Source organism: Akebia trifoliata, chromosome 3 (genome assembly GCF_017979445.1).
Source record: "Akebia trifoliata isolate Shusen 1 chromosome 3, ASM1797944v1, whole genome shotgun sequence".
NCBI classification, from domain to species: Eukaryota; Viridiplantae; Streptophyta; class Magnoliopsida; order Ranunculales; family Lardizabalaceae; genus Akebia; species Akebia trifoliata.
Window position 1 is genome coordinate 53,966,248 of NC_141377.1, and position 26,388 is coordinate 53,992,635.

Consider the following 26,388-nt stretch of genomic DNA (forward strand, 5'->3'; position numbering starts at 1 on the left):
TTCCATCACAAACACTATATAAGTAGCTTGTTTAAGCTAAATCCTCCAAACAGCCAACTCCATCTTAGGCAAGCAAAACTGATTTCATTCCAAGATTTCAATACGTGCCATCACTCGATCGATCAAATAACTCATAGTTAGCCATGTTGGAATCCGAGAAAGAAATCCGTAGAGAAAAGAGGAAGAAATGGATCATATACGGGAGTATTTTCGTCGTATTTCAAGTAATTGTCTTGACAGGATTGGGATTAACTGTTCTTCGTGTTCAAAGTCCTAAGGTTAGGATTGAGACCATAACCTTCATCGATCATAACATTACTACATCGCCGACATCTTTTGCCATCAAGTTGCTCGCCGAGGTCACCATCAAGAATAGGAATTTTGGCGAATACAAATTCGACAATACAACGATGACCCTTTATTATCAAGACACTGCAGTCGGTGCAGCCGAGATTTCTAAAGGGAAGGCTAAGGCTCGTAAAACTCGAACGTTGCCAATTGCGGTGGACGTTAATTCAAGTTTGTTACAAGGTAATTTAAACCTTCCCAATGAATTGAATTCGGGAATTTTGACATTGAGAAGCCATGCCAGGTTGAGAGGGAAATCGACAGTGATGCACGTGATGAAGAAACGTAAATCAGGGGAAATGAATTGCATCATAATTATTAGAACAAACCCAATATCGATTGGAAGCATCAGTTGTAGGTGAAACGTGGAGATATATAGTGTCATGGCCAGTTTAGTGTCCTGAGTGAGACCATCACTATGATTACTTGCATCATATGGTCTCTACTATCGAACCGTGACATATGAGTTATGAACTATTTTAGAATTTGAGATTGATTGTATGTTTTTATTTCACTTGTTTTACTTATTGTTTTTCTTAGAAAAAATAAAATAAAAGAGAGAGCGCTTATATTACTCTTTACATATGTAAAATGGTGTTCTTTCATGTATTCTTTGTATTAAGTTTTTATATTGGATTTGATTTTTTTTTTAAATACTGATCGGACTCTTTGTACCAACTTTCATTCATTTTTGTTCATCTAGAGAATAAGGTAGTCAAAATTACAGCTTCACAACTTTTTGGATCGAATGAAAGTCGAATTGATTTCATTGGATTGGATTGGATTTCTATTGACTCAGTCTCAAAATTGGATAAAACCAGCTATCTTAATCAACTTGACCAAGTTAGGCCAAAAATGTATCAAGTCGGCTTAGAAACTCAACCAATAATTATTGGACCATGTATAATATTTTTATCAAGAACATAATAATAATATGTTTATTTTATTATTAAAAATTACAATTATTTTCTAAATCTTTATAAAGTAATATATTTTTATTTGACATAAAATTCAACCATTTGCTTTTTTAATATTTTCTTTTTACCAATATAAATGAAAAAAAAAAATTTAATAAAATTTATATATGTTTCTAACTTTTATAATTTGTAATAAATGCAAGGAGGACTAATTTGACAAATTTCCTATCCAATTATCTGTTTGGTTTATAAAACAAACATTCAACAACAAAGCCGAATACCCACGTAATTTGTAAAGTAAAACGTGGATGTCTTTGAAAGGTCTAAAATCTAAATGGAAATTAATTAATGGACCCTATCATAGGGATTTCTTTCTAAATGCATCCCGACTTTTAAGCGATAAATTAATGGCTCAGTTAGTAAAGTCTTTCTTTTTTAATGCCTTCACACCTCAATACAACATAATACTCAAATTGTTGTGATAGACAAATCAAATCATTGAGAATAACACTTTAAATCGTCAATCTCAATTATTCATGTTCAATCATTGATCAAGATGAATTGTAAAAGATTGATCTCGATGATAGGATCAAAGGTTGACTTAAATGATTGACGATCTCTGCTACTATATAGATCTTCACCAAATATTTGAAATGCATATATAATAATAGTGAAACAAGCATTCAAATAAAAAATGAGAGTTGCTATTGCCACACCAATTCTTATATAAATCAACAAAGAATTGCACATTATTGGTGTGGCGGTAGTAAAAGTTGGTGTGGTAATATTAACTATCATAAAAATTTATAATTGATTTTACCCAATATTTAATTTTAATCAAAGAACATTTGTTTTATATATTCAAACATCAATTTCATTATCATTATACATGAATTTTAAGTTTTCTATGACGATCCATCTAGTGGTGAGCTTGAAAAGTCATAAAACATCGAGCTTGGCACTAGATGATCTTCATAAAATATTTGATACTTTTAATATAATAATAATAGGATTTGAATCCATTGACTCTTAAAGATGACCCGTGAAAAAAATATGCAATCCTAATCCTTTAAGCAAAAATATTCAATGATTGAGATTTAAGAGTATCTTGATAACACAAATCTTAGATATACTTATCCCTAAGATAAATCTCAACTTTTGAATTTTGTATTTAAAATAGTGAAGAAGTAATATAAAAAAAAAAAAGAAAAAGTCAAAGATCCAAAAGTTTATGTAAAGTTTTAGTAGGGTGAAAGCCATCAAGTGTAAAAATGTGAGTATACTGGAATATCACAGATAAAGCCCCTTAGAGGTATTAAAGTGAATATCCACACTTCTCACTACCCCAGACAGGATACTAAGTTTAGAATTAAACCCTAAGTTACTCCAGTTATTCTTGAGTAGTTAGAAGGTTGAAACTCATTTTGGGAAATCGAATCTCTTAAATTTCTAAGTTAGAATCACTATCGCTCAAAGGTCAATTTAAGTCTAAGTTTTGTCATAGAGAAATAAGGGTTGGGACTTTATACCAAGCAGTACTTCTAATTGATTGACAAAACCAAAAAAAAGACTTGTGCTTTTCAATATAAGTTTTGATTTTGACTATTTTTACTTCAAAGTTATTTTCAAATTTTGTGGGTATATTTTTTGCAAACCCTCACGAGTCAAACTCGTCCACTAGGGATAACCTAGCGGTTCAAGGGCTTGCTGCATTCGCTAAATGCAGTCGAGGTGCTTGCGAAAGTGGCAGTTTTATTTTCTAGGGACTAGAAAAAGGTAAGTTTGGGGGTGTGATGAGTGTCTCCAAACACTCAATTATACGTACATTTTCTGGATATTTATCTTGATTTTTGTACCTATTTCTCTATATTAAGATAATAATCATGATAAGCCTCAAACCACCACATTGCATGTTAATTAGGCTTAATTATATATAAATAAATTCATTTACTAGATAAATCTAATTACGTGTGTTTCTTGTGCAGAAAATCAACAATTTGGAATCAAAATCTCAAGGCAAAAGCATTTGGGCCCACTTTGGAATGCCCTAATCCTTTGGAATGCCCTAATCCTTAACTCATATTCTCCTCTTTTGTCTTTTTGTACAATGAAAAGTGGAAGCTACTTTTAGACTCTTCTACACACATTTTTCTCTATAAATAAAGCCTTCATTTCTAAAGAAAGGGTCCCATCTTGGTTCTCTTATCCAAGACTCCTTTAATCTAAGGCTCTTAGTCTATTCTCTTATTTTTTGTATTTTCATTTTCTAGTTATTTTCTTTTAGTTAAATAGTCTTGTAAGAAGTAGAAGAAGAAGAAGTTGTAATTTTCTCCATGAAATGAAGAAAAGTTCTTTCATCTCTTATCTTCCCTCTCTTACAATGACATTAGGCTAAGTTCCCCTCCATTGGAGAGTGGAAAAGCCTAAAGCAAGTTCTTGTGTTATTTCTAATTTTATGCCTTTCTTTTATTTAAAATGCTTATGAATTCTCTTTAAGTTTCTTGCACATTTTATTCTTAATATAGATACTTTATGCTTAGATTAGATCAAGATAAAGTATGTTTAAATTAGATAATTTGTAGTAAGAAGTTCTCAAGAAATTCTACTTTGTTTTTGTTCCTTTATTTCATTTTAATTGCAAAACTTTCCGATCTAAGGAGCTAACACCAAGCCCTTATGATTGAGTTATAAAAAGGCTAGAGACTAGAAATTGCTCATTAACATGTTTTAGGTAGATCCACCTCCAATGGTGTTTTAATTCATAAGTTTACTTGTTTTTAATTTCATTTACTTTAGTTTATTTTCTAGCAATTTTACATCTTCTTATAAGTTCAAAAATACAAAAAAAAAAAAACAGTTTTAATTTCTTTTAGTTAATTTGAATTTTATTTTCTTAGCTTAGTTCTATTCCTCCTTTCTCTTGGGTTCGATCCCCTACTTGCCCCACAAGTAAGGTAAAACTAAGATTATTATTAACTCCGGTGAGAAGAACAACGATAGTCTCATCAGAATTTTGCCACACCAATTCTTATATAAATCAACAAAGAATTGCACATTATTGGTGTGGCGGTAGTAAAAGTTGGTGTGGTAATATTAACTATCATAAAATTTTATAATTGATTTTACCCAATACTTAATCTTAATTAAAGAACATTTGTTTTATATATTCAAACATCAATTTCATTATCATTATACATGAATTTTAAGTTTTCTGTGACGATCCATCTAGTGGTGAGCTTGAAAAGTCATAAAACATCGAGCTTGGCACTAGATGATCTTCATAAAATACTTGACACTTTTAATATAATAATAATATGGTTTGCATCCATTGACTCCTAATAATGACCTGTGAAAAAAATATGCAATCCCAATCCTTTAAGCAAAAAAATTCAATGATTGAGATTTAAGAGTATCTTGATAACACAAATCTCATATATACTTATCCCTAAGATAAATCTCAACTTTTGAATTTTGTATTTAAAGGGTTGGATTTATATGTTTTTTTCATGAATTATTCTTAGGAGTCAAGAGATCTGACCCATAATAATAATAATAATAATAATGATGATAATCATTATGTACGACTGTTGAAAAATATACTTCAATTATCCCTAAATTTTCCTTCTTGTTTACAAATTGATTTAATAGTTATAAACTTTTAATCTTCCCACGTGTCCCTATCTTAGTGGTTTGCTGAACCTTAAAATAGTCGTTAGAAACTTCTATTATTATTTTATTCAATTATATTCTCGGCTACAGTGTCCGTACTCCATCGGAGACCAAAACTCAAAAATAAAAGTCGTCCACACGCGTTCTGGTCAACAAAAAAAAGAAAAATATCTAAATTCCAATAGCCTTAAACTATGTTTGAGTTTTACCGTCAAACGTACGTCTAAGATGGGAACTAATACCAATCCGTAGGAAAACTGTGCTTTTTCTCTTATCTCAACCATACATTTAATATACTCTATCAAACGTCATTTGAGACTAGAAAAGCCCATAAACAAAGCCCAAACTAATATTCTTCCATTACAAATACTATATAAGTAGCTTGTTTAAAGCTAAATCCTCCAAACAGCCAACACCATCTTAGGCAAGCAAAACTGATTTCATTCCAAGATTTCGATACATGCCATCGATCGATCGATCGAATAACGCATAGTTAGCCATGTTGGAATCCAAGCAAGAAACCCGTAGAGAAAAGAGGAAGAAATGGATCATATATGGTAGTATTTTCGTCGTATTTCAAGTAATTGTCTTGACAGGATTGGGATTAACTGTTCTTCGTGTTCAAAGTCCTAAGGTTAGGATTGAGACCATAACCTTCATCGATCATAACATTAATACATCGCCGACATCCTTTGCCATCAAGTTGCTCGCCGAGGTCACCATCAAGAATAGGAATTTTGGCGAATACAAATTCGACAATACCACGATGACCCTTTATTATCAAGACACCGCAGTCGGTGCAGCCGAGATTTCTAAAGGGAAGGCTAAGGCTCGTAAAACTCGAACGTTGCCGATTGCGGTGGACGTTAATTCAAATTTGTTACAAGGTAATTTAAACCTTCCCAATGAATTGAATTCGGGAATTTTGACATTGAGAAGCCATGCCAGGTTGAGAGGGAAATCGACAGTGATGCACGTTATGAAGAAACGTAAATCAGGGGAAATGAATTGCATCATAATTATTAGAACAAACCCAATATCGATTGGAAGCATCAGTTGTAGGTGAAACGTGGAGATATATAGTGTCATGGCCAGTTTAGTGTCCGGAGTGAGACCATCACTATGATTACTTGCATCATATGGTCTCTACTATCGAACCGTGACATATGAGTTATGAACTATTTTAGGATTTGAGATTGATTGTATGGATATCCATATATGTTTTTATTTCACTTGTTTTACTTATTGTTTTTCTTAGAAAAAATAAAATAAAAGAGAGAGCACTTATATTACTCTTTACATATGTAAAATGGTGTTCTTTCATGTATTCTTCGTATTAAGTTTTTATATTGGATTTGATTTTGTTTTTTTTAATACTGATCGAACTCTTTGTACTAACTTTCATTAATTTTTGTTCATCTAGAGAATATGGTAGTCAAAACTACAGCTTCACAACTTTTTGGATCGAATGAAAGTTGAATTGATTTCATTGGATTGGATTGGATTTCTAGCGACTCAGCTTCAAAATTGGATAAAACCAGCTATCTTAATCAACTTGACCAAGTTAGGCCAAAAATGTATCAAGTCGGCTTAGAAACTCAACCAATAATTATTGGACCATGTATAATATTTTTGTCAAGAACATAATAATATGTTTATTTTATTATGAAACATTACAATTATTTTCTAAGTATTTATAAAGTAATATATTTTTATTTGACATAAAATTCAACCATTTGCTTTTTTTAATATTTTCTTTTTACCAATATAAATGAAAAAAAATTAATAAAATTTATATATGTTTCTAATTTTTGTAGTTTGTAATAAATGCAAGTAGGACTAATTTGACAAATTTCCGATCCAATTATCAACATAGCCGAATACCCACGTAATTTGTAAAGTAAAATGCGTGGATGTCTTTTCAGGTCTAAAATCTAACGGAAAATTAATTAATGGACCCTACCATAGGGATTTCTTTCTAGATGCACCCTGACTTTTAGACGATTAATTAATGGCCTAGTTGGTAAAGTCTTTCTTTTTTAATGCCTGCCACACCTAAATACAACATAATACTCAAATTGTCGTGATAGACGAATCAAATCATTGAGAGTGACACTTTAAATCGTCAATCTCAAATTTTCATGATCAATCATTGTGATTAACGATTTGTAATCATAGATCAAGATGAATTGTATTAGATTGATCTCGATGATAGGATCAGAGATTGATCTAAATGATTGACGATCTCTGCTATTATATAGATCTTCACCAAATATCTAAAATGCATATATAATAATAATGAAACGAGCATTCAAATAAAGATGAGAGTTACTATTGCCACACCAATTCTTATATAAATTAACAAAGAATTGCGCACAATTGGTGTGGCGTTAGTCAAACTTGGTGTACATGTGGTAATATTAATTATCATAAAAATTTATGCTTGATTTTATCCAAAATTTAATCTTAATCAAAGAACATTTTTTTTATAAATATATTTAAGCATCAATTTCACTATCATTCTACATGAATTTTAAGTTTTTTTGCGATGATTCATCTAGTGGTGAGATTGAAAAGTCATAAAACATCGAGCTTGGCACCAGATGATCTTTATAAAATACTTGATAATTATAATATAATAATGATAGGGTTGGAATCCATTGACTCCGAACAATGACTCTTGAAAAAAACACATGATCCCAACCTTTCAAACAAAAAATCCAATGGTTGAGATTTAAGAGTATCTTGACAACACAAATCTCAGAGGTACTTATCCCTAAGATAAATCTCAACCATTGGATTTTGTATTTAAGGTGTTGGATTCATGTGTTTGTTTCATAAGTCATTCTTAGGAGTTGAGGGATATAATAATAATAATAATAATAACACAAATGTCAGATATGATCAAATCTTATATTTAAATCTTCATACTTCAAGATTATGAATTTATCATTAATCGTTCATCATTCATTGTCATAAATTGTTAGAATAGATTAAAAGTTATATTTAAAATTTTGAAATTATAATTGTATCTTTAACTCATCATCTGTTATCATAAATCGTCAAAATGAATTACAATCGTCGTTAAAAAAACTTATTTAAGTTAAAAGAGGTTAGAAAATTACAGTTATAAATTTTATTAAGGTGAGGGGTGTTTTGAAAGAAAAAGTCTACTATCAGGGTTATTTAAGTTACCTCCCAAAAGTTAGGTGGGATATTTAGAAAGAAGTCCCTCTATCAGGTCCATTGTGTAATTTTCTCTGGAAGCTTCTATTGGTATTCTAATATTCAATTTTCAAAGTGATGGCAAACGTACCCCAGACCAAAAGTCAGAAATATTAGTCGCCCAGGAGCGTTGATATCTTCAAAAGATGACCATTAGCCTCAAAGTCTCAAATCAGGTTTGATGTTTAATATCAAACAAACGGCTGAGATGAAAAATCAGAAAGATTATCCCTAGGAAATTAGAGCCATTCCACTCAGCTCAACCAAACATTTAACGTTTTACGTCAGATGTTTCTTGATTCGAGACTAGAAAAGCCCATAAGAAAAAGCCCAAGATAATATTTTTCCATAACATACATTATATTTAAGCTAAATCCTCCCCACAGCCAACTCCATCTTTGGAAAAAAAAAAAAGAATAATGACTGTGAAGTACTCTTTATTGAAAATATGTACCAAATGGTCCCTAGTAAATAATACAGATCATTTAAATCTCACTAAATAAAATAGGAACCGACCAGTTGCACACCACTAATAGATGGTTGCCCACCAATCTTAACAGATCTTTTATTTTTGTTTTTGTTTTTTCTTATAACCTCTATTGTAACTTACTACTTGTACTCCAATACCCAATCTTTTAGGACCTAACCTTTATTTTAATTAGTAGTTTTGTATTCTATGCTCATCCTCTACTTTGCTCATATTTTGTGGTTGATTTTGCTCGTGATCTCTTTGGCTCCAACTTAATTAAAGTAGAAGTCGTGTTGGAGTGACCTCAAGATTGTACCTCATATCGCACATCCTGACATGAAAGAGTGTAAGGATCATAGATGTTTTTTGATTTGTGTATCGATGAAAAGCATGTTTGGTTCCTACACACTTTCACGTCAGGATGTGCAATATGAGGTATAATCTTGAGGTCACTGCAACATTATTATTAAAGTATTGATTTTTCAATTTTTGTGGAATGTAACTTTCTAAATAGTTCCAAAATGACAATATTTCTTGTAAAAATTACTGAACCAACAATAATTTGAGGTATAGTTGAGGAAAAAAAAACTATAAAAGAAAAGGAGTGCAACAATTTTTAATTATTTTTTGAGTGGAATCATTCAAATGGAGTGCAAAGGGGAATTTTTTAAGTGATGGAACGCAATTGGTAATGGGTAGTTGGCAACTAGTCGGTCCCATAAAATATTAACCTGTTAAGGATCTTTTTAAGAAAAATCCCTGAAATACCCTTTTAACAACTTTAAAAAGTAGTTTGATTTAAAAATATACGGAGTCATATAAAAAACTTAACCAATTTATTTCTTTATTAATATTTCTGTGAAAAAAATATATTTTTAATTTATTAAAAGGTATTCATAAATTCAATATAATTTTATTTGACTCATTTATATTGACTTGTTAATTTTTTATTTCAATCAATCAATGAATATTTAAGTCAAGTTCTAAAATTATGTTTTAATCATATAAAATTATTTATATATTATAATAAATTTAATTAAGAAAGATCAAATCAATTTTATCTTAATCACTTATTGAGCTTTTTGTGATCTCATCTTATTCGTGAGCAATATTGAGATGACTCGAGTAGTCTACTTGTGTAAAATGATTTCTTCCTTGTAACATAACAATCCATAGTTGGAATTGATTATAGAGTGAGGAATCATAGGTTAGTATTTTTTAGTTCATAAAAAATAATGTTTACTCATTCTTGTGGAGTGTGGATCGTGCAAAAATTGAATTAATCGACATTTTCTTAAATGATTGTTGAATTAACTATCCATGCTATTAGTTATCAGATAAAGCATCTGATCCCTTATTTTTTGAAAAAAAAAATGATTGAAACCTTTTAGGCAGGCTCATTGTTACATTTTTATTACACTTACTTTATCGAACTTGTTATCCAACAAAGCTTGGAGTGGGATCCACATCATCATCTTAATAGATTAAATACTTATAATATATTTAATTCTTTAAATCAAATACTTATTATTCCTCTTTTCTTCTTCTTCTTCTTTGTTTTTCTATTTTTTAACTATAAATTTTATAATGAAATCTAAAAGATTGTGTTGTTAGATTGCTAACATGGTCATGTTGGTTCAATAATGATTTCGGGAGAGATAATTGATATTGAATGAAGAGAAAGGATCTAATAAACATTTGATTTTAAAAATGAAAGTATTATAGATATTTAATCTTTTAAAAGAATGTAGATCCCACTCCAAAATTAATTGAATAACAATCTTGATAACTTAAGTTTTCCTTGAGTAGTAAGATCTCTGGGAGAGTTTTTATAATAAAAATTCAAATGTGAGGTCTGACCAGCCTGACTAATCTTGCATCACTAGTATCTGCTTCATGCAATAAATCTGAAAATCTTACTTAAATCCAACTAAGTTATATCAATTCCAATATAGATAAATAGAGAATATTAAATATTAAATATTACAAATGTAGATTTTAAGCAGTAATAAATCTGATCTCTTTATTTAAAAATAAAATCAAACTAACTAAAACAATTAAATGCATTAATTCCATGTCACTCTTGTAATTAACGTTCTACATCACCTTGTTCACAATTCGCATTGAAATACAGCAAAAAAAAATTAAAAATTAAAAAAACCAGTTGCATTCTACTTCACTTGCAATGAACATTCTGAATCAAAATCAACTTGTTGGCGATACGAATTATAATATTACAGTTCATTTTGGCATATGTACCTCGCTTGATGATCTTCATTAGTGAAACCTTACCCTTCAATTTAGCATTAGCTTTCAGCACCAATAATCCTGAATTTAAATCAGTACCAAGTAGGCTTGAATTATTCCCTAGTTGATGATCATCAGAGTACTTCACATCTGTACAAATATTCATCCACCATGTACCTTTCATCTTAGCCTTCCCCGCGGGAATCTGAGTTTCCCCAACCTTCAAACCTCTATAAGTTACGATCATGGCACCGCTATCGAACTTGAATGCTCCAAAGTTATTGTTTTTCATCAACACTTGGGTGTTCAATGTCATGGTGAAGGCAGGTGTGGGTGTGGTGCTAATGGTGCTGCTAATGATGGCGCCCGCATTGATTTTAATCTTAGGCGATTTGATACGAAATACGACTAATGCCAAGAATGCAAATATTATGATTTTAACTATTGTCAAACCAGCAATGCATAGGCACCATTCGATTCTCTTCTTTCGAAGGAGTTCATTGGCTTGAATTGCCGCAGATTCTTCGTCTCGATGAGCTTGAACGCTGCCATGGACGGGTGACCACGGCTTCGGTGGGTTGTTCTCGGCCATGTTATGATTCATCTTGGAAGGAATTTCACAACAGAGAAGATTTTTTTTATATATTTTTTGTGGAAGAATAAAGGGTGAAGTGTTGATTATGTTGTTTGGATGCTTGGGGAGTATGGGGAGGGTCTTATATTATATGATTTGATGAAACTAGAAAACTCGACTCACTCGACTCGGATATCTACCTGGTGAAGTCCAAGTCAAAAATTCGCCAGTGCAGTTCAACGAGTCAAATAAAAAATATTTTAAATATATAAAAATTTAAAAATAATTTTTTTAATATTTTAAATAAATACAAATATTTAGTTTTATTGATTCGACTCAATGTAATTTTGAGTTGACTCAACCAAATGGATGAGTTGACTCAATAATTATTTGAGTTGACTCAATAATTATTTGAGTTGACTTTCAAAAAAAAAGGTTAGTCAAAATTAAAGCACTCTATAGTCTGTGTTGTTAACCTTGATGACCCACTGACATGTGAATCGGTGGTTTTGTTGGTTGAAATTGAGTTAAGCTCCGAGTCTCTGTCTGGGCTCCTTTGCTTCCATTGTTTCCTAGGTGGGGCTAAGTTAAAGCAACACCCATCTATTTTCGTATCTCAAGTGTGAATATGTGTGATAGGGGATTAAATTGTCATTTTGTCCTATAAGTACCTATTGAAGTAATTTGCGGTCGAAGATCCTTTTCTTTAGAACCAGAGACAAGTATTCTTACACTTCACGAATGGAAGAAAAAAAAAAACGTTCTACTTTCGAATCCTTGCAAATGGACAAAAGGTTTGCTTGAAATGATGTTTCATCTAAATACCACGTGGCATAATTGAGACCATAGATTCATGAATGATTTACCCATCTCTTGTTGGGCCTACACACAATACCTCAACTTGATGGACCATTTTCTGATCAATTGATTTCAGCATTTTTCATTATAATCTTAAAATTACCCCTTTTTTCACGAAGTGTTATAGTGAGGGTTTGTTGATTACAAGGAATTTGTTTTCCAAAGAAATTCTAATTCTTTTTTAAAATGGTCATGGAAAAATGAATATTGTGAAAATTCATTTTCCACCACCATTTGATTGCTAAGCACACTACAAAGTGTGTTTTTTTATAAGACAATTTTGTTTAAATTGTTTCTATTTATAGATAAATATTGGTAATTTTTCATAATCACCCTTAAATTTACGTATTAGCATAGTCAAAAAGTCAGAATACGGATTGAAAACAACAAGGGAAAACTTTGGGGGAAAAATGAGGAGTCGTGATAAAATGACTCGCCAAGTGGCAAACTCAATCGACTCACTGACGTGACAAGTTCAAGAACCATAGATCTATATGTCTCGGTATATACGATTATACTTCCCCATAAAAAAATGTATACCGAGGGAACTGTGTATCCCGAGGCGGAAAGATCTACAATTTCCAAACTTATCTACATTAGTGAGTCGATTGAGTATGTCACCTAGCGAGTCATTTTATCAGGACTTAAATGATAAATACAAAATATATATTAGAATTTACACAAATATATATATATATATAAGGGCATGTTGGGCACCTTACTATTTATCCTACGTTTTACCCTACGTGTTTTGTCCTACATGGGTTAAAAGTTTTGGAATGGACTAATTTTTTATGAGGATGATCTTCTCACCATATAGATCATCCTCATCAAAAATCAGACAATTCCAAAACTTCTAACCCATGTAGGACAAAACAAGTTGGGCAAATAATAGCGTGCCAAACATTTTCCATATATATATATATAATACATCATGAGATTTGTGAGTTTTTTTTTTCCTAAAAAAAACTTTTAAAATATGTTTTTTATCAGTTAAATTGTGGTATGTTTTATTACCCAAAAAAAAACTATTTCATTTGAATTTATGATTTGAAGTCACTATAAGAAATTTGATATTTAGTCATAATATTTTTCATCATTTAATGTTCAAAAGTTACTACTAAAAATTTTAGTGAAAACATTTTTGTTGTAGCTACATCATGATGAACTTGAAGATGATTGGTTTTTGGGGAACATTTTTGGTAGAAGTTGAAGAAATGGCATTTAGGGTATTTGTCATTAGTCTATGAAAGAAGACCCAAGTCAAAGAGTAATGCCAACAGTTTAACATAGGAGGTCACTCAAATATTCACCAAAATTCCTATATGCACCCTCTACCTTAGTCTTCTTCAATAGATTAATGCAAAATAACCTCATTACCCTCATCTTCAACTTGAAAGCGGAATACCTTTGATTTCTCTTTTAAAAATAAGTCACCTTCAACCATTTAGAAGAAATTTTTACCATAATTTTCAACCTTTAAATTAATCTAATTTAAGCTTCAAATCAAAATAAATAAGATTTTTCAATTAGAAGATCATGAGATTTTTTTTTTTTAATAGAAAATTCTATGATTTTCTACAAAGAGATTAAGATGATGTTCAAAACGATAGATTGAAGATGAAATTTATATTTAGAAAATTCTATGATTTTCTACAAAGAGATTAAGATGATGTTCAAAACGATAGATTGAAGATGAAATTTATATTTAGATTAATTTACAATAGAGGTTAGGGAACTTGGAGATGACTCATTTAAGGGAAAAAATTAAGAATTTTTTTTATTACAAGTTGAAAATGAGAGTATTTAAGTCATTTTATGCTACTCTAGTAAAGCCGTAGAAGATCAAAGTGGCATGTCATCAATTTGAAAATGTAGGCATCTTATTACCAATTTGAGGAGGGTCTAATCACTCAAAAAATTTGGCAGAAAGTGGGTATGTCATCAATTTGGTGGAATGAAACTGATATTATAATTTGCAACTTCACTATTGATAATATGTGCAAAGCTGGGAACATAAAAGATGGAAAAGGAATTCTTTTGCAACCGAACATTGTAACATATACAACAATGATCAAAGGCTTTCTTAATGAAGGAATGTTAAATGAAGCTGCAGATTTGTTCAAGGAAATGGAAAAGAAGGGTTGTACTCCAAATGATGTCACAATTCAATATCGTTGTTCAAGGATTCCTACAAAATAATGCCATATATCTTTAAGGCAATAACAACATCTCAATGAAATGGTTGAGTGTCCTTGATCACTTTCTTTGCCAAGACACAAGCTCCCTCTCTAGAGAAAAAGCTCTCAAGCATTCATTCAAGGAAGAAGCAAGATTCTACAACAAAAAATTTGGACTCCAGTTCTAAAAGAAGATAAAACCCAAAAGCCCTTCTCTACAAGCACAAAAATCCTTCTCAGCCGATCAGATAATGGTCAAGAAAATTTATACGAAGTCTCTACAGAGAATCAGACTTCCCAAGCAATTATCTACAAATCAAGAAATCACTTTCTCAATCAATCAAGTGCGAAGCAGAGAGAGAGAGAGAGAGACTACATGACACGATTTTCATTTTATTCGACTATTTATCAGAACACTCCATTGAAGGTATGTAAATCTTAACTCACTTGCTACTCCATCCTTAAATTTAGTACCAATAAGAGTCTGTCATACACTGCCTGCATTCAACACTGCACTGACATGGCAGTGCACAGATAACCATAGACTTCTTTCCTCGAGATACAATTTAATAAATCAACGGTTTGACAGTCCAACACTGTTGAACGCAGACAGTCCAACATTTTCCTACCAATAACAAAGAAAGATCCCATTACAGAACCTATTACAAATTTCTCTCTCTCACGCGCACACACACAAGCGGGAAAAAAAAAAACTTGCCTTAAGCTTTTAATTAATAAAGCTAACTGAAATGAATCTGTAGCAGCTGTTTTTGGGCTGTAGAAAAGTGGAGTACTTGAAAAAGTTCAATGTAAAAAAAAAGACAACTTTTCAAAAACATTAACCTGCTTTTACAAGTGTTTTTTTTTTCCTAAAGAGGACTGCTCTCTACCAATGGAAATATACGGTATAGATTGGATTTGTAAGTGATTAACGGAGCTCAAACCTCTACTACATGAGCCTTGTCCCTTAAGTCTTGATCATTTCCTTCCCATAGCTCCTTGAGTTCCTTCCTCATCCATGATACAGCGATGACAGGTCCCAATGTAGAAGGAACCTGAAGTCATAATCACAAAATGTCAAAACAAATGTAAATAAGATTGTGTGGCATTTCTAACAACAACTGAAAGAAAAAAAAAAAAAGGATTCTTCCAGGAATTTTGTGTCTGATGAGGAATGTGGTTCATTAAAAAAAAGCCACCCAATAGGAGTTCCAACTTAATGAACAGAATCACGAAGAAAAGTTGTACGAAACAACAATATAGCCATCCAATCTTTAAATGCAATGTTGTACATGCTGTCATAGGTCAAATTTAGCCGACTCTTTATCCCTGAGAAGAGCCTCTATCCCAGTGTCCTCCATAGTTCTTGGAACATCTTCGGTTCATCTAGGCCTTTTGTGCGTCTTCTCAGACAAAATGAGAGAACCAAATCTCACCCATGACACATACATCACTAGAATTTCCAAAAAGTCCATTTCACCATTCTAATATAAGTCCAAATAAATTATACAATACAATAGGTCTACACTCTACATAAGAGATTCATACTTTATTTTTGTGTAACTAATTGTCTCCAACAGATCATTGAAGCACCATCATTCAATTATGTATTTCAATAACAATGTTTTTAATGGTTTGCCTGCCTAAACTATAAAAGGCAGTAGTTATAGAATTGTTACTAGAGAAGGAGCCAAGAGGGGTAAATGTGCAAGAAATGGTTATGGGAAAGGACTTCTGAACATTATGCCTAATGTGGGTACCAGGAACAAGTAGGAAAAATAATGTAGGGGAAAATGGATTTGAAACAAATTGAGGGGGGGGGGGGGGGGGGGGGGGGATTATGTTGCCAAAAAATTGAGTTCAAGGTCCACACCGCACTATCTTGATGAGAAGAGTAACTGCCACTCTCCTCTTCTTCTCAATTGATCAATCTTCTCTAGTGTCAGTGGGTATACCTGCAAAGAGACTTCGATAAGAAATATCAAGATAGTGTGGTGCCTAATCTTCTCCAAAAATTTGTTAGAGATTGGAGGAATCTAAAGCAATTAGAAGATACCTAGGTTCACCTTGCCATGTTTGGAAAGATTCTTGGATCAAATTGGTTGGGCATTCATCCTGTGATTTCAAGCTTTTCAGTTTCCTTTGCCCCTTTCAGTATTTTTGTTTCTTCCGTGTTGGTCTTAATATGAACAACTCAAGTGCAGTGTAGAATAAAACACACAGCCTTCGATATTGCAAGAGTTTTTTCTTCTGGTAAGCTTATTATTAATTTAGAAATATCTCCACAAAAGATACCAACATATTTCCATTCCACAAAGCTTGCTACGAAATTTAACAGGCAATTTCTTTTTGTAGATGTTTAGGTGGAAATCGATGTTCATTTTTGCAATATATTTTGGTGAATTGTAAATTTTGATCGAACCATCAAATTTCAGGTATAAAAATGCAAAAGACTTTGGTTAAAATATTTCAATAAACAATAAAATCTGATTGAGATATTCTTTTTTGAAAACATTATTCAAAATATTGATAAAATCTATTAAAAAAAATAGCAAACATATTTATTCATTAGTAGAAATGACATGTAATAATTTTGTCAATATACCATCTTTTTTATATAAACATCAAGCGTAGAACAAGTTCATATTAGCTCAAACATACGATTTTGATCAGTTAGATACTACTATATCCTATTATTTTGATGTTTTTTAAGCATTTTATAACGTTCATTTAAGCTCACACACAATCATCCATGTTTTGATAAGTTGAATATTCTAGCAACATTTTTCATTCAATGTAAAATAAAAAGAATATGAAAAAAATTAGTTAATGTATGCGAGGGGTGAAAGATTTAAAAAATGGTTCATGGAGCCTCGTGGAACGTGAACAAGGGAATTGAACCTTTGAAAAAGATGTAGAATGCAACATTCTACTAGGAAACATCTAATCTCTGCGGTTCCTTTCATAGGTAAAGCACGATTTCTTATACAAGGATGTGAAACTAACGCCGCAATGATACTTATATTTTTTTCTCATTGTGTGGTTCATGTAGTGCTGACTGCATATCTATTATAGAGACTGTTCTTGTAGGGTTGATAATGAACCAAATTTTATCCAGTATTCAATCTGAAAAAATTGGATTTGGATCAAGAATTTGGATGTCCAGAGCAGATTCAGATTGAAATTAATGGATTCAATAAATTTTTGGATTGGTTGAGGATTAATCCCAACCCGATCCAATGAATATCCAATCTGATTTCAAATATAAAACCTATTTTATCACTCTCTTAAATAAATAATCCATCGTCTTCAATGAAGAACCCTCAAGTTTCTTCCACAAACCCATCTTCTTCAACATCTTCCATGGTTTCTTCCCCAAACCCATACTTTCTCTTTAAAAACAAAATCTCCTGAAATCCATCGACCTCAAGCAAGAACCTAAGGTTTCTTCCCCAAATCCATCATCAACATCCTCCATGGTTCCACAGCTCCACCTCAGTTTCTCTCTCTCTCAAGCCCTAGTTATTTTCTTGGAAAGAAGAATGACATAGGAGGTGCTTCTATGGCTATAGTTCTGTCTTTGAAATATCAGCAACGAAACAAAAAGGCTTCTTTGCTTCCATGAAGGTGCCTCTTCCATCAGATGGTTTCACCCCACAAAAGCTTCGGATGTTATTTATGCTACCCCTGGTATCTCAGTAGCTCTGTGAACCTACGGTTGAGAGGATTATAGTGGCATTGGAATTTTCAGGCGTTATTACGCAAATCAAATCATTCTATGCTAAAGGTGTCATTTCCTTTGGAAGATGCTTAAGGTTTTAATTTGTAACAATTATTACATGAGAGAAATTTGTTTTCAGATAAAATTTTAAAGGTCAACTCTGCGATCAATAGAAGATGATCCGGAAAATAATAGTTGGCAAAACCAAACACAACTTTATCTTCTCTTTTCTGATAGGTAGCTTGGAATGAAATACAGATGGGGACATACCAGATAAAGCAAAGCAGGTTGTGGTGAACGAGTCAAGATTCCAGCTGCTAAAGCAAAAACCAGTCCAATGGCGTATCCAGAAATTGCAAACCATATGTATTTCTTCTCTTTGGAGGCAGGTGTATCCAAATGACTTGCTAAATACCTGTTCTTTCGGTGATCGAAACAGACTACTAATGCCAGAAGCATGCCAGGAACAGCCTACAAAACCAACACAAAACTCAAAAGTGTGCAATTTGTCGGAACATCGTTATTTTAATCGAATGGGATCATAACATCATCAGGTTTACGATTCAAATTGAATTGGAATCCAAGTCATTTAATGGTAAGATTCATAAATAGTTTTCTGAGTTAAGAAAATGAATATAAGAAACATTATCAAGACATAATATGCCTAACTACTCCATATAGTAAAAAAGATTATATGCAAACACTAACAATAATGACAAAAAAATTACTTGTAAACCTCAACATGCCCCATAAAGACTGTTCTGAACTTATAAGAACAAAAGATCTTTAGCAGAAAGAAAAATCAGAATCATGTATCCTCACTTCATTGTCAAATTAAACATTGTTCCATCTAAATCAACAATCTAAGTTCTCAATACTTTCAAATTGCATTTATGGATATGCATTTCTTGCTATACACGTTAGGTGATATTATTATTAGCTAATTTGTTAAGAACATGCATTAATATTCTTTCTTTCTTTTCTCTCTTTTGAGTTTAAGTTTTAGGAAAAACTTAGTTTGCATGGATACATATATGGTTGTCAAAATCTGAGGATACAGAGTATTGGATTTGGTACACTCTGAATAGTACAATTCATGGGGTCAACATCATATTATGAATCATTCAGAACAAAGTAATTAATTTTATGGAATGACACGGATAATAATGGATTATATGATGAGTATCTTATGATGATATGTCTGGCACATAAGTTATGCACACAAAACCAAGGCCGAAATCAAATTATTCTGGGTGCTTTTCGACTTCATAAACAAGCCCAAATCAATATAAAATCCGAAAAAATTCAAGTCTGTGGTCCAATCCACTAGCAGTTCTTTCTAGAGCCTGTTGCAGCAGTCCAATAAAGCAAAATTTCAACTCCTTAGGTAGTTGTTTTTATTGTTCATAAGGCCCCAAAAGTGGATCCCTTACGAAGATTGAATGCTATAAGGGATTTGTGTGGTTCACACCAGCCATATGTGATTATGTGGACACGTTCAAGTCATAAAATATGGTTTATGTTATGGTCAAACAGACATAACTGGGCTCCACTTATGTAACAAAAAGTAGGTGTCTTGCTTCTGTTGCGGAAAAATGCAAAGTTCTTAGGTTCAGGCATATGGTTCAGAGATAGAGTGCCAAAGCCGAAGCCGAAGCCGATCCGAAAAAAAGCCAAAACCATATCTATGTCCGATAGTTCAGATCAGGTAGATAGCTCAAACATGAAAAGTTAAAAATGAGTATTTTAGAGATGCCAACAGCACAAAAGTGGGTTCTATTACAGCCTAAAGAGTAGGAATCTTGAGTTGGTTGACACTAGCTTATGTGGGTCACAGGTATGATCAACTAGTGGAATTCCTGTTCTGTTTGTTTGATTATTGAGTGTCCATATTTTGGTCGTGTTAGTAGTAGGATTCTATTTAAAAGTCTCTATTCCAAAAAGAACAAGAGGTCACCCCAGAAGGACAACAGGGGATCACCCCATGCCTAAGGTCCTATATTGCTTTCTTTCTTAAGGGAATAGAATTGAACGCAATGTGCTTCTTCAAATCTTAGTTTCTTCTTAAGGTATAACTCCTCTATTTTTAATTTTTATTTCCACCTATTTATTTTTTTGGACAAGTAAAACTCCTATTATGGTGGTGTGACTCCATCAAAAACCTGGTATGGTGAAATTCCATAGAAGTAGAAATTCAAGTGGTATGACTCTATTTAAAGATTTACAAGTACTCTCTCTTATTTGTCCGCATAACCCAGCTATATAAAACCTAAAAAACCCAGTCATCAAACCCATATCGGCCCACAGAAAAAACCCATAACATTAGTTCTCTCATCCTTAGTGCAAGAACCTTCATGCAGCTAACTTCTCATCCTTAGCTAGTACAAGACCTTCTCACCTTATACCTTAATCCTAATTCCCTCTTTCCAAACCCATTGAATCCTAAATTCCAGCACCCTAAAACAAGCTTATCAAAACCTTATGACCCATATTAAACCCCACGTCAAACAAAATCCTATTGTCCTAAATCAATTTTGGTATCAAAGTTAGTTTTCCTACATCAGTACCATATGCGCATAAGCAAAAGAATACATATATTCTGTGTTATATTTTTGCAGAGAAAAGTTCAATTAGATTAGCTACAAATCATAATCAATTAAGAATATTAATAGCTATCACTCAATAAGAGAACAATATCACAGTATAGACCATGGCATGTCAGAATCTTTCATGTATTTCACCCTTTTTTAAGAGTTCATGCAACATAAAGAAAAGAAAAAGTACAAGCATACCATAGGAGTCATTGTCTTACCTGCCAATGTATGTCATGGTCTTATTCGAAACATATTGACAAAGTTGGGGTTAGGGACATTTCAGCTTGGGAAAACTTTAGGAAAAAAATTTGGCAGAAGTCTAGAACGTGGGAAAACATTGGGAATACATCGGGAAAATTAATATTAAAAAAAAAAAAAGTAAGAGTTGGTGAGATGGTCAGGACCACACTTCAGGAAACATAGATCCTGAATTTGAATCCCCACTTAGGGGCCATCCTCAGGGATTTATCCCAAAAATTACTTGGCAGGTGTGGGTGAGGGGGTGGGGGCATGTGCCTCAAGGTTTAGTCAAGTGCTCTAAGAGGCTTGGATACCTCAGTTTAAAAATAAAAATTAATTATGAAAAATATAAAATATATATTTCATGTATTGAACAATAAACATAATATAAAATTGATCCTAGTAATATAAAAATAAAAATTAATTATGAAAAATATTATTGGAAATAATGTAGTTTCCTAGTTTTCTATTATTTCTTGGACTGCATCTCACAACAAATTACCGACTCTTGACCTCCTTATTAAGAAAAGTTTGTGACCCCCAATTATGATTGTTTCATGTGTTTCGGACAGGAAATCAATTGATCATATCTTGATTCATTGTGAATTCTCTTATCTCATTTGGTCCCATTTCCTTCAACTTTTTAAAGTGTATTCAATCACTCATAAATCGCCATTGTCTATGTTCAAAGGTTGGGAGTCTAATCTGTTTTCAGGGAGAAAGAGAATCATTTGGAATTTACTTCCTTTTGCAATAACCTGCGGGCTTAGGTTGGAAAGAAATAAGAGGATATTCAATTGGGAGGATTCTTCTATTACAGACATTGTTTTTGACGTTTTAGGACTATTATTTTTTTTCGTGTAAACTGTACCACAAATTCAAAGGGGTGTTCTTAGAGGAGTTTGTTTATCATTGGGATTCCTTGTGCAACAGTTGATCTTCTTGTTTCAATTGGTCATCTTAACCGAATGTTGTTTGTAACTCTTTTCGATACCTATGAAATTTCTATTTATCAAAAAAAAAAAATATGCATGAAATCTGTGAGCAGTAATAAAAAAAACAAGTAAATAAATTCTTGTAGTGGTTAGCTAGAAAACCACCTAATAAGTTTGCTGCTGTAAAATAACTAAAGAACAGAAAATGCCATACCATGTCACCGAGACCAAGCATCATGAAATCTGTAGCATTATTTCCAGGTATGATCCCGTCCATTAAGTTCCTAGGGAATACAATCTTGACCGGTAACTCCAACTTCTTTGTTATTAACTGCAGCCCTGGAAGACTCAAACTATTCGCTACCGTGTGAACAGGATTAGATGCTTGTTGTGTAGCAACGGAGACCATAACATTAGACCCAAAGAACCTTTCCGAAAGGAAAACCCAGAAAATATCATAGACGAACAAGCAAACAAGGAGCAACGCACATATTTTGATGTTAGGAAGGCGGACATGACTCACAAACGCAATGCAAATTGAAATGCCCAACAAGTTGTTCAACACCCAGTGCCCTGAAACAAGCCACGCAATAACTATTCCAACACACACCAACACCAATATCCCTTTAGCACGTGTGAAGGATTTCGAACAGCATCGTGACACAAATGGGTCCACCAACCCAAACTTCAAGTTGACATAGGTGACATAAGGTGAGAAGCAAAAGAAGAGTGAGGAGACTGAAGCTATAGCTGTAAACACTGTAAGGAATTGTGAGACAGATGAAAACAGATAAAACATTAAGATTAAGCTGCATGAGCTCATAATAGGGATCATAAGAGCTTGGGACAAATCTAATGTGATTGACGACTCCAAGGAATCGCGGTTCCGCTCCATTTCTTTCTCAAAATTTAGAGCCCGCAATGCTGACGCAAAGGTGACAGCTACTGCTGTCAAGATGAGCGCGATAGGGGCAGGCTCAAACAAAGACATGAGCTTCCATATCGGCTCCATTATCAAACAAACACAGAAATTGAATTTCAATGCAGATCCCCAAACCTTCAAGACTTCACCAACTTGACCAAAAAATTCAAGTAACCTGCAAAACAATCAACTGAGAAGAAAATGAGAATGCATGCAACGTGAAAAACAACTTATGAAGAGAAATAGAGTGTAGGAACTCATGTCATCCATCTTTGCACGCCATACTTTGATGAATGGGACGCTCAATGAATGCGTCCCATTTTAAAAAAGGAAGCTTATAATGCCACACCAAATTTTTTACAATGCAATTAAGTAGTGTTGGTGGTGCATATAACCCCATTTTATTTGTTAATAACTGCACCTTTTTTTTTGCTGCTTCTCTGAAAAAGATCTTCGATTTGAGTTTCTACCTATGTAGAAAAGTTTTTTTAAGTTCTGAAGAAACTGTTTATGAGTGAGAAATAGAGAGAGGGGATGGAATCAAATGTGAGCTATTGTTAGATTGCCATTGCAACTCCTCCCTTCCCTTCTTTCTCTTTTCTCCATAACCTCATTTTTGTGTATATAATTGTTATTTGGGATGTTATATATATCTTCATTTCTTAAATAAATTTATAAAGGAAGAAAAGTGGCACTTAGAAGTTGAGACTACAATGTTGTCGGATGAAATAGCTAAAGACATTAAAAGACAAAAGAGTTCCTTGGGGAATCCATGGGAAAAAAAACATGAAGATAAGGAAACTTGGTGGTCGAATGGTAATGTCCTAAACATTAGCGAAAAAAGATCCATTACAAGTTGTGACAAATAGTAGAACCCAATAAAACTTAAGAAATATAAAAATACAACCAAAAAAAAAAAAAGAACAAGAAGAAAAGAAGCGAAGAGAATGGTAAGGGAAACTAAGCATAAGGCATATAGTAATATATACAAATAGATAGGGCGATATAAAAGGTGAGAAAGACGTCTACAGGTTAGCGTGATCTGAAAAAAAAAAAGAATTATCAGAAACTTAGATAATGGCAGGTGCATTAAAGGAAAAAATAAGAAAATTGGGGCTGACAAGAGATACATGGGAGATTCGAGAGCACACACAGTTCAATAGAAGACTAAACGATGGTGAATGAATGGAGAAAAAAATATTGTACTTATATATAAGGATAAAGGAGACATAAAGACTTGTACCAACTATCGAGGTATTAATATTATGAGTCTCACTATGAAACTATGAGAAAGGGTGATTGAACAAATGTTAAGACCAAAAACAAATACACCGGAAAACTAATTTGGGTTTACACCAAGTAGATCAACCATTGAGCCAATATTTCTAATTAGACAAATGATAGAAAATGTCAGTGAAAAGAAGAACCCCTACATGATTTTTTATTCAGTACATGATAGCATACCTAGAGTGTTAATTGGTGAGTATTGGAAAGAAAGGAGCCCTGAATGTATATAGTAACATAATTAAAGACATGTATGGGAGGGTTGTGACTAGTGTGAGAGAAAATGGAGAGGAGACAAATGAATTCCTAGTTACAATTAGTATAAATTATAAATGTGGCAATTGTTCATAGTCAAAACACGTACCTTGATGCATGTTATTTGTAGATGGTGTAGCATTAGTTTGTTTTTTTTTTTTTGATAGGTATGGGTTAGTAGTTAGCAAATGAAGTTGGGTTCAAGGGATTTTGAATCTAAGATGAGGGAACAACACTCCACATGTCTTACCACTTAGCTAAGTTGGCACTTCAGATGATGTAGTATTAGTTGATGATACTAAAGATGGAGTTAATGTAAAACTAAAATATGGGAGAGAGATGACAAGCTACATATGCTTTTAGAATAAGTAGAACCAAAGACCAAGTATATCGAGTGTAATTTTAGTACTAAGACTTATGAAGAGGAATGTTCAATAAAAATTGGTAGTAAAAAAAATACCTCAAAGCGACCATTTTCCTTATCTCAAGTCTATTGTACATAAGGATGGAGATAATAAGGAAAATGTTGCTCATAGAATCAGAGCTTGATAGTTAGTGGTGGTGCTTCTAGAGTGCTCAGTAATCAAGTATACCAATAAAATTAAAGGAAAACCAATGGCAGTAAAACCAGTATGCTTTATAGAGCTGACTGTTGGATGGTCAAGAAACATCATGTTAATAGATTAAGTGTAGCAGAGATGAGATGTTGAGGATGGATGTAAAGACTAGGAAAGGCTTTTTTATATATTTATAGATAAAGTAAATTTTATTGAAAGAAAAATTGAAAAACTAGGAAAGATGAAATTAAAAATGAGCACATTCGAGAAATAGGTGATAAACTAAAAGAAAATCAATCGAGATGGTTTGGATGTGTTCAAAAAAGTTCGATTATAGCCCTATTTAGATAGAATGTACAAGTTGAAGGATCTAAAAAAGCAACACAAAGAATCAAAAGAACGTGAATTGAGATAGCAAAAGTGGACATGAAAATTCTTTAAATATCAGAAGACATGGTTCTGGACAGATATGAATGGTGAAACAAGATTTGTTTAGCTGATGATGATACATAATTTCGTTAATTGGTCTCAATTAATTTTATTTTTTTTATATAAAAAAAGTGGCAGTATAGGGTCTCTTATAAAACAAGAGGGGTGTCCAAAGTGCATCCATCCTTCCTAAAGTTTCTGTTTTGATGTTAAAAAAAAAAAAAAAAAAAAACCAAAAAGGGATGATCAAATTCCCCAAACTAATTAATAAAGTCAAACAATAACAGTAAAATTTCAGCTCTGAGACCTAATGATAGTGATAAATCTCTATCCTACTCTTGAAATACAACGACCTAGGGCTCCAAATCAAACAAAAATTGATGTATTTTTTTTTTCACGAAAGCACGCAATCATACATTTATAATTCAATGAGGAAAAGTCATACTAACTGGAGAAAAAACCTGAAGAACAGAAATCAAAAATTTTGAAGCAAAAAACCTTCATGAATTGGAGAAGAAAACGATCGAAAAGATTGAGATCTCTCTCTCTCGCTCTCTCGCTCTCTCGCACACACACACACACACACACACACACACAAAAGGGGGATTTTTAGAGAGTGACTGACCTTTGACTTGAAAGAGTGGGAACTTAGAAATTGGAATAGACCTCTCAACACCGGAAAAAACTCATTCGAGCTTTGTACCGTATATCTCTGATAATGAAATTTGAGAACCGAAGTTGGGTGATTTAGATATACCCCTCCGTATTTTGGTGAATATCTTGGGATGTACTCATGTTTTCAAATTGATGACATTCCCCTTGACGTAGGTCTTCTCTGGAAGACTGAGAGAAAATGACCTCAAGATGGTTTTAAAAAGAATAATGCTGTAGTGACCTCAAGATTCTACCTCATATCTCACTTTCCAATATTTGAATGATATAAACGACTTGACTTAGGCAAGTC

The 26,388-nt window shown here is 32.7% G+C and overlaps 4 protein-coding genes across 7 annotated transcripts; 2 read left to right on the forward strand and 2 right to left on the reverse strand.

Annotated features, from left to right (window-relative positions):
* Nucleotides 1–143: 143 nt before the first annotated feature.
* LOC147407998 (late embryogenesis abundant protein At1g64065-like) lies at nt 144–710 on the forward strand. The gene has a single exon (XM_086432645.1). The coding sequence runs from the start codon at nt 144–146 to the stop codon at nt 708–710; it is 567 nt and encodes a 188-aa protein (XP_086288771.1).
* Nucleotides 711–5,433: 4,723 nt separating this feature from the next.
* Nucleotides 5,434–6,000, forward strand: LOC147407999 (late embryogenesis abundant protein At1g64065-like). Its single transcript, XM_086432646.1, has one exon. The coding sequence runs from the start codon at nt 5,434–5,436 to the stop codon at nt 5,998–6,000; it is 567 nt and encodes a 188-aa protein (XP_086288772.1).
* A 4,804-nt stretch (nt 6,001–10,804) lies between these two features.
* LOC147408000 (late embryogenesis abundant protein At1g64065-like) lies at nt 10,805–11,467 on the reverse strand. Its single transcript, XM_086432647.1, has one exon. It carries the CDS (start codon nt 11,465–11,467, stop codon nt 10,805–10,807), a length of 663 nt encoding a protein of 220 aa, XP_086288773.1.
* Nucleotides 11,468–15,191: 3,724 nt separating this feature from the next.
* On the reverse strand, nt 15,192–26,203 carry LOC147408001 (signal peptide peptidase-like 1). Of its 4 annotated transcripts, none has more exons than XM_086436823.1 (4): nt 26,050–26,203; nt 22,192–23,074; nt 18,479–18,679; nt 15,192–15,542 (listed from the first exon to the last, which is right to left on the reverse strand). In XM_086436823.1, exons 2-4 carry the CDS (start codon nt 22,987–22,989, stop codon nt 15,426–15,428), a joined length of 1,116 nt encoding a protein of 371 aa, XP_086292949.1. In that variant the 5' UTR covers nt 22,990–23,074; nt 26,050–26,203; the 3' UTR covers nt 15,192–15,425. The 4 variants fall into 4 exon arrangements, with proteins under 4 accessions (XP_086292949.1, XP_086292950.1, XP_086292952.1 ...); XM_086436824.1 differs by having other exon boundaries at nt 25,923–26,063; XM_086436826.1 differs by lacking the exon at nt 26,050–26,203 and adding an exon at nt 25,886–26,023.
* Nucleotides 26,204–26,388: the final 185 nt, after the last annotated feature.

What these genes read in the sequence shown, in the direction of transcription:
- LOC147408000 (XM_086432647.1), bottom strand. Translation starts at nt 11,467, where the DNA reads ATGGCCGAGAACAACCCACCGAAGCCGTGGTCACCCGTCCATGGCAGC.
- LOC147407999 (XM_086432646.1), top strand. Translation starts at nt 5,434, where the DNA reads ATGTTGGAATCCAAGCAAGAAACCCGTAGAGAAAAGAGGAAGAAATGG.
- LOC147407998 (XM_086432645.1), top strand. Translation starts at nt 144, where the DNA reads ATGTTGGAATCCGAGAAAGAAATCCGTAGAGAAAAGAGGAAGAAATGG.
- LOC147408001 (XM_086436823.1), bottom strand. Translation starts at nt 22,989, where the DNA reads ATGGAGCCGATATGGAAGCTCATGTCTTTGTTTGAGCCTGCCCCTATC. An exon ending in TGCTTGGTCTCGGTGACATG is followed by an intron (nt 18,680 to 22,191) that starts GTATGGCATTTT and finishes TTGGTTTTGTAG; the next exon opens with GCTGTTCCTGGCATGCTTCT. An exon ending in AACCTGCTTTGCTTTATCTG is followed by an intron (nt 15,543 to 18,478) that starts GTATGTCCCCAT and finishes TTATGACTTCAG; the next exon opens with GTTCCTTCTACATTGGGACC.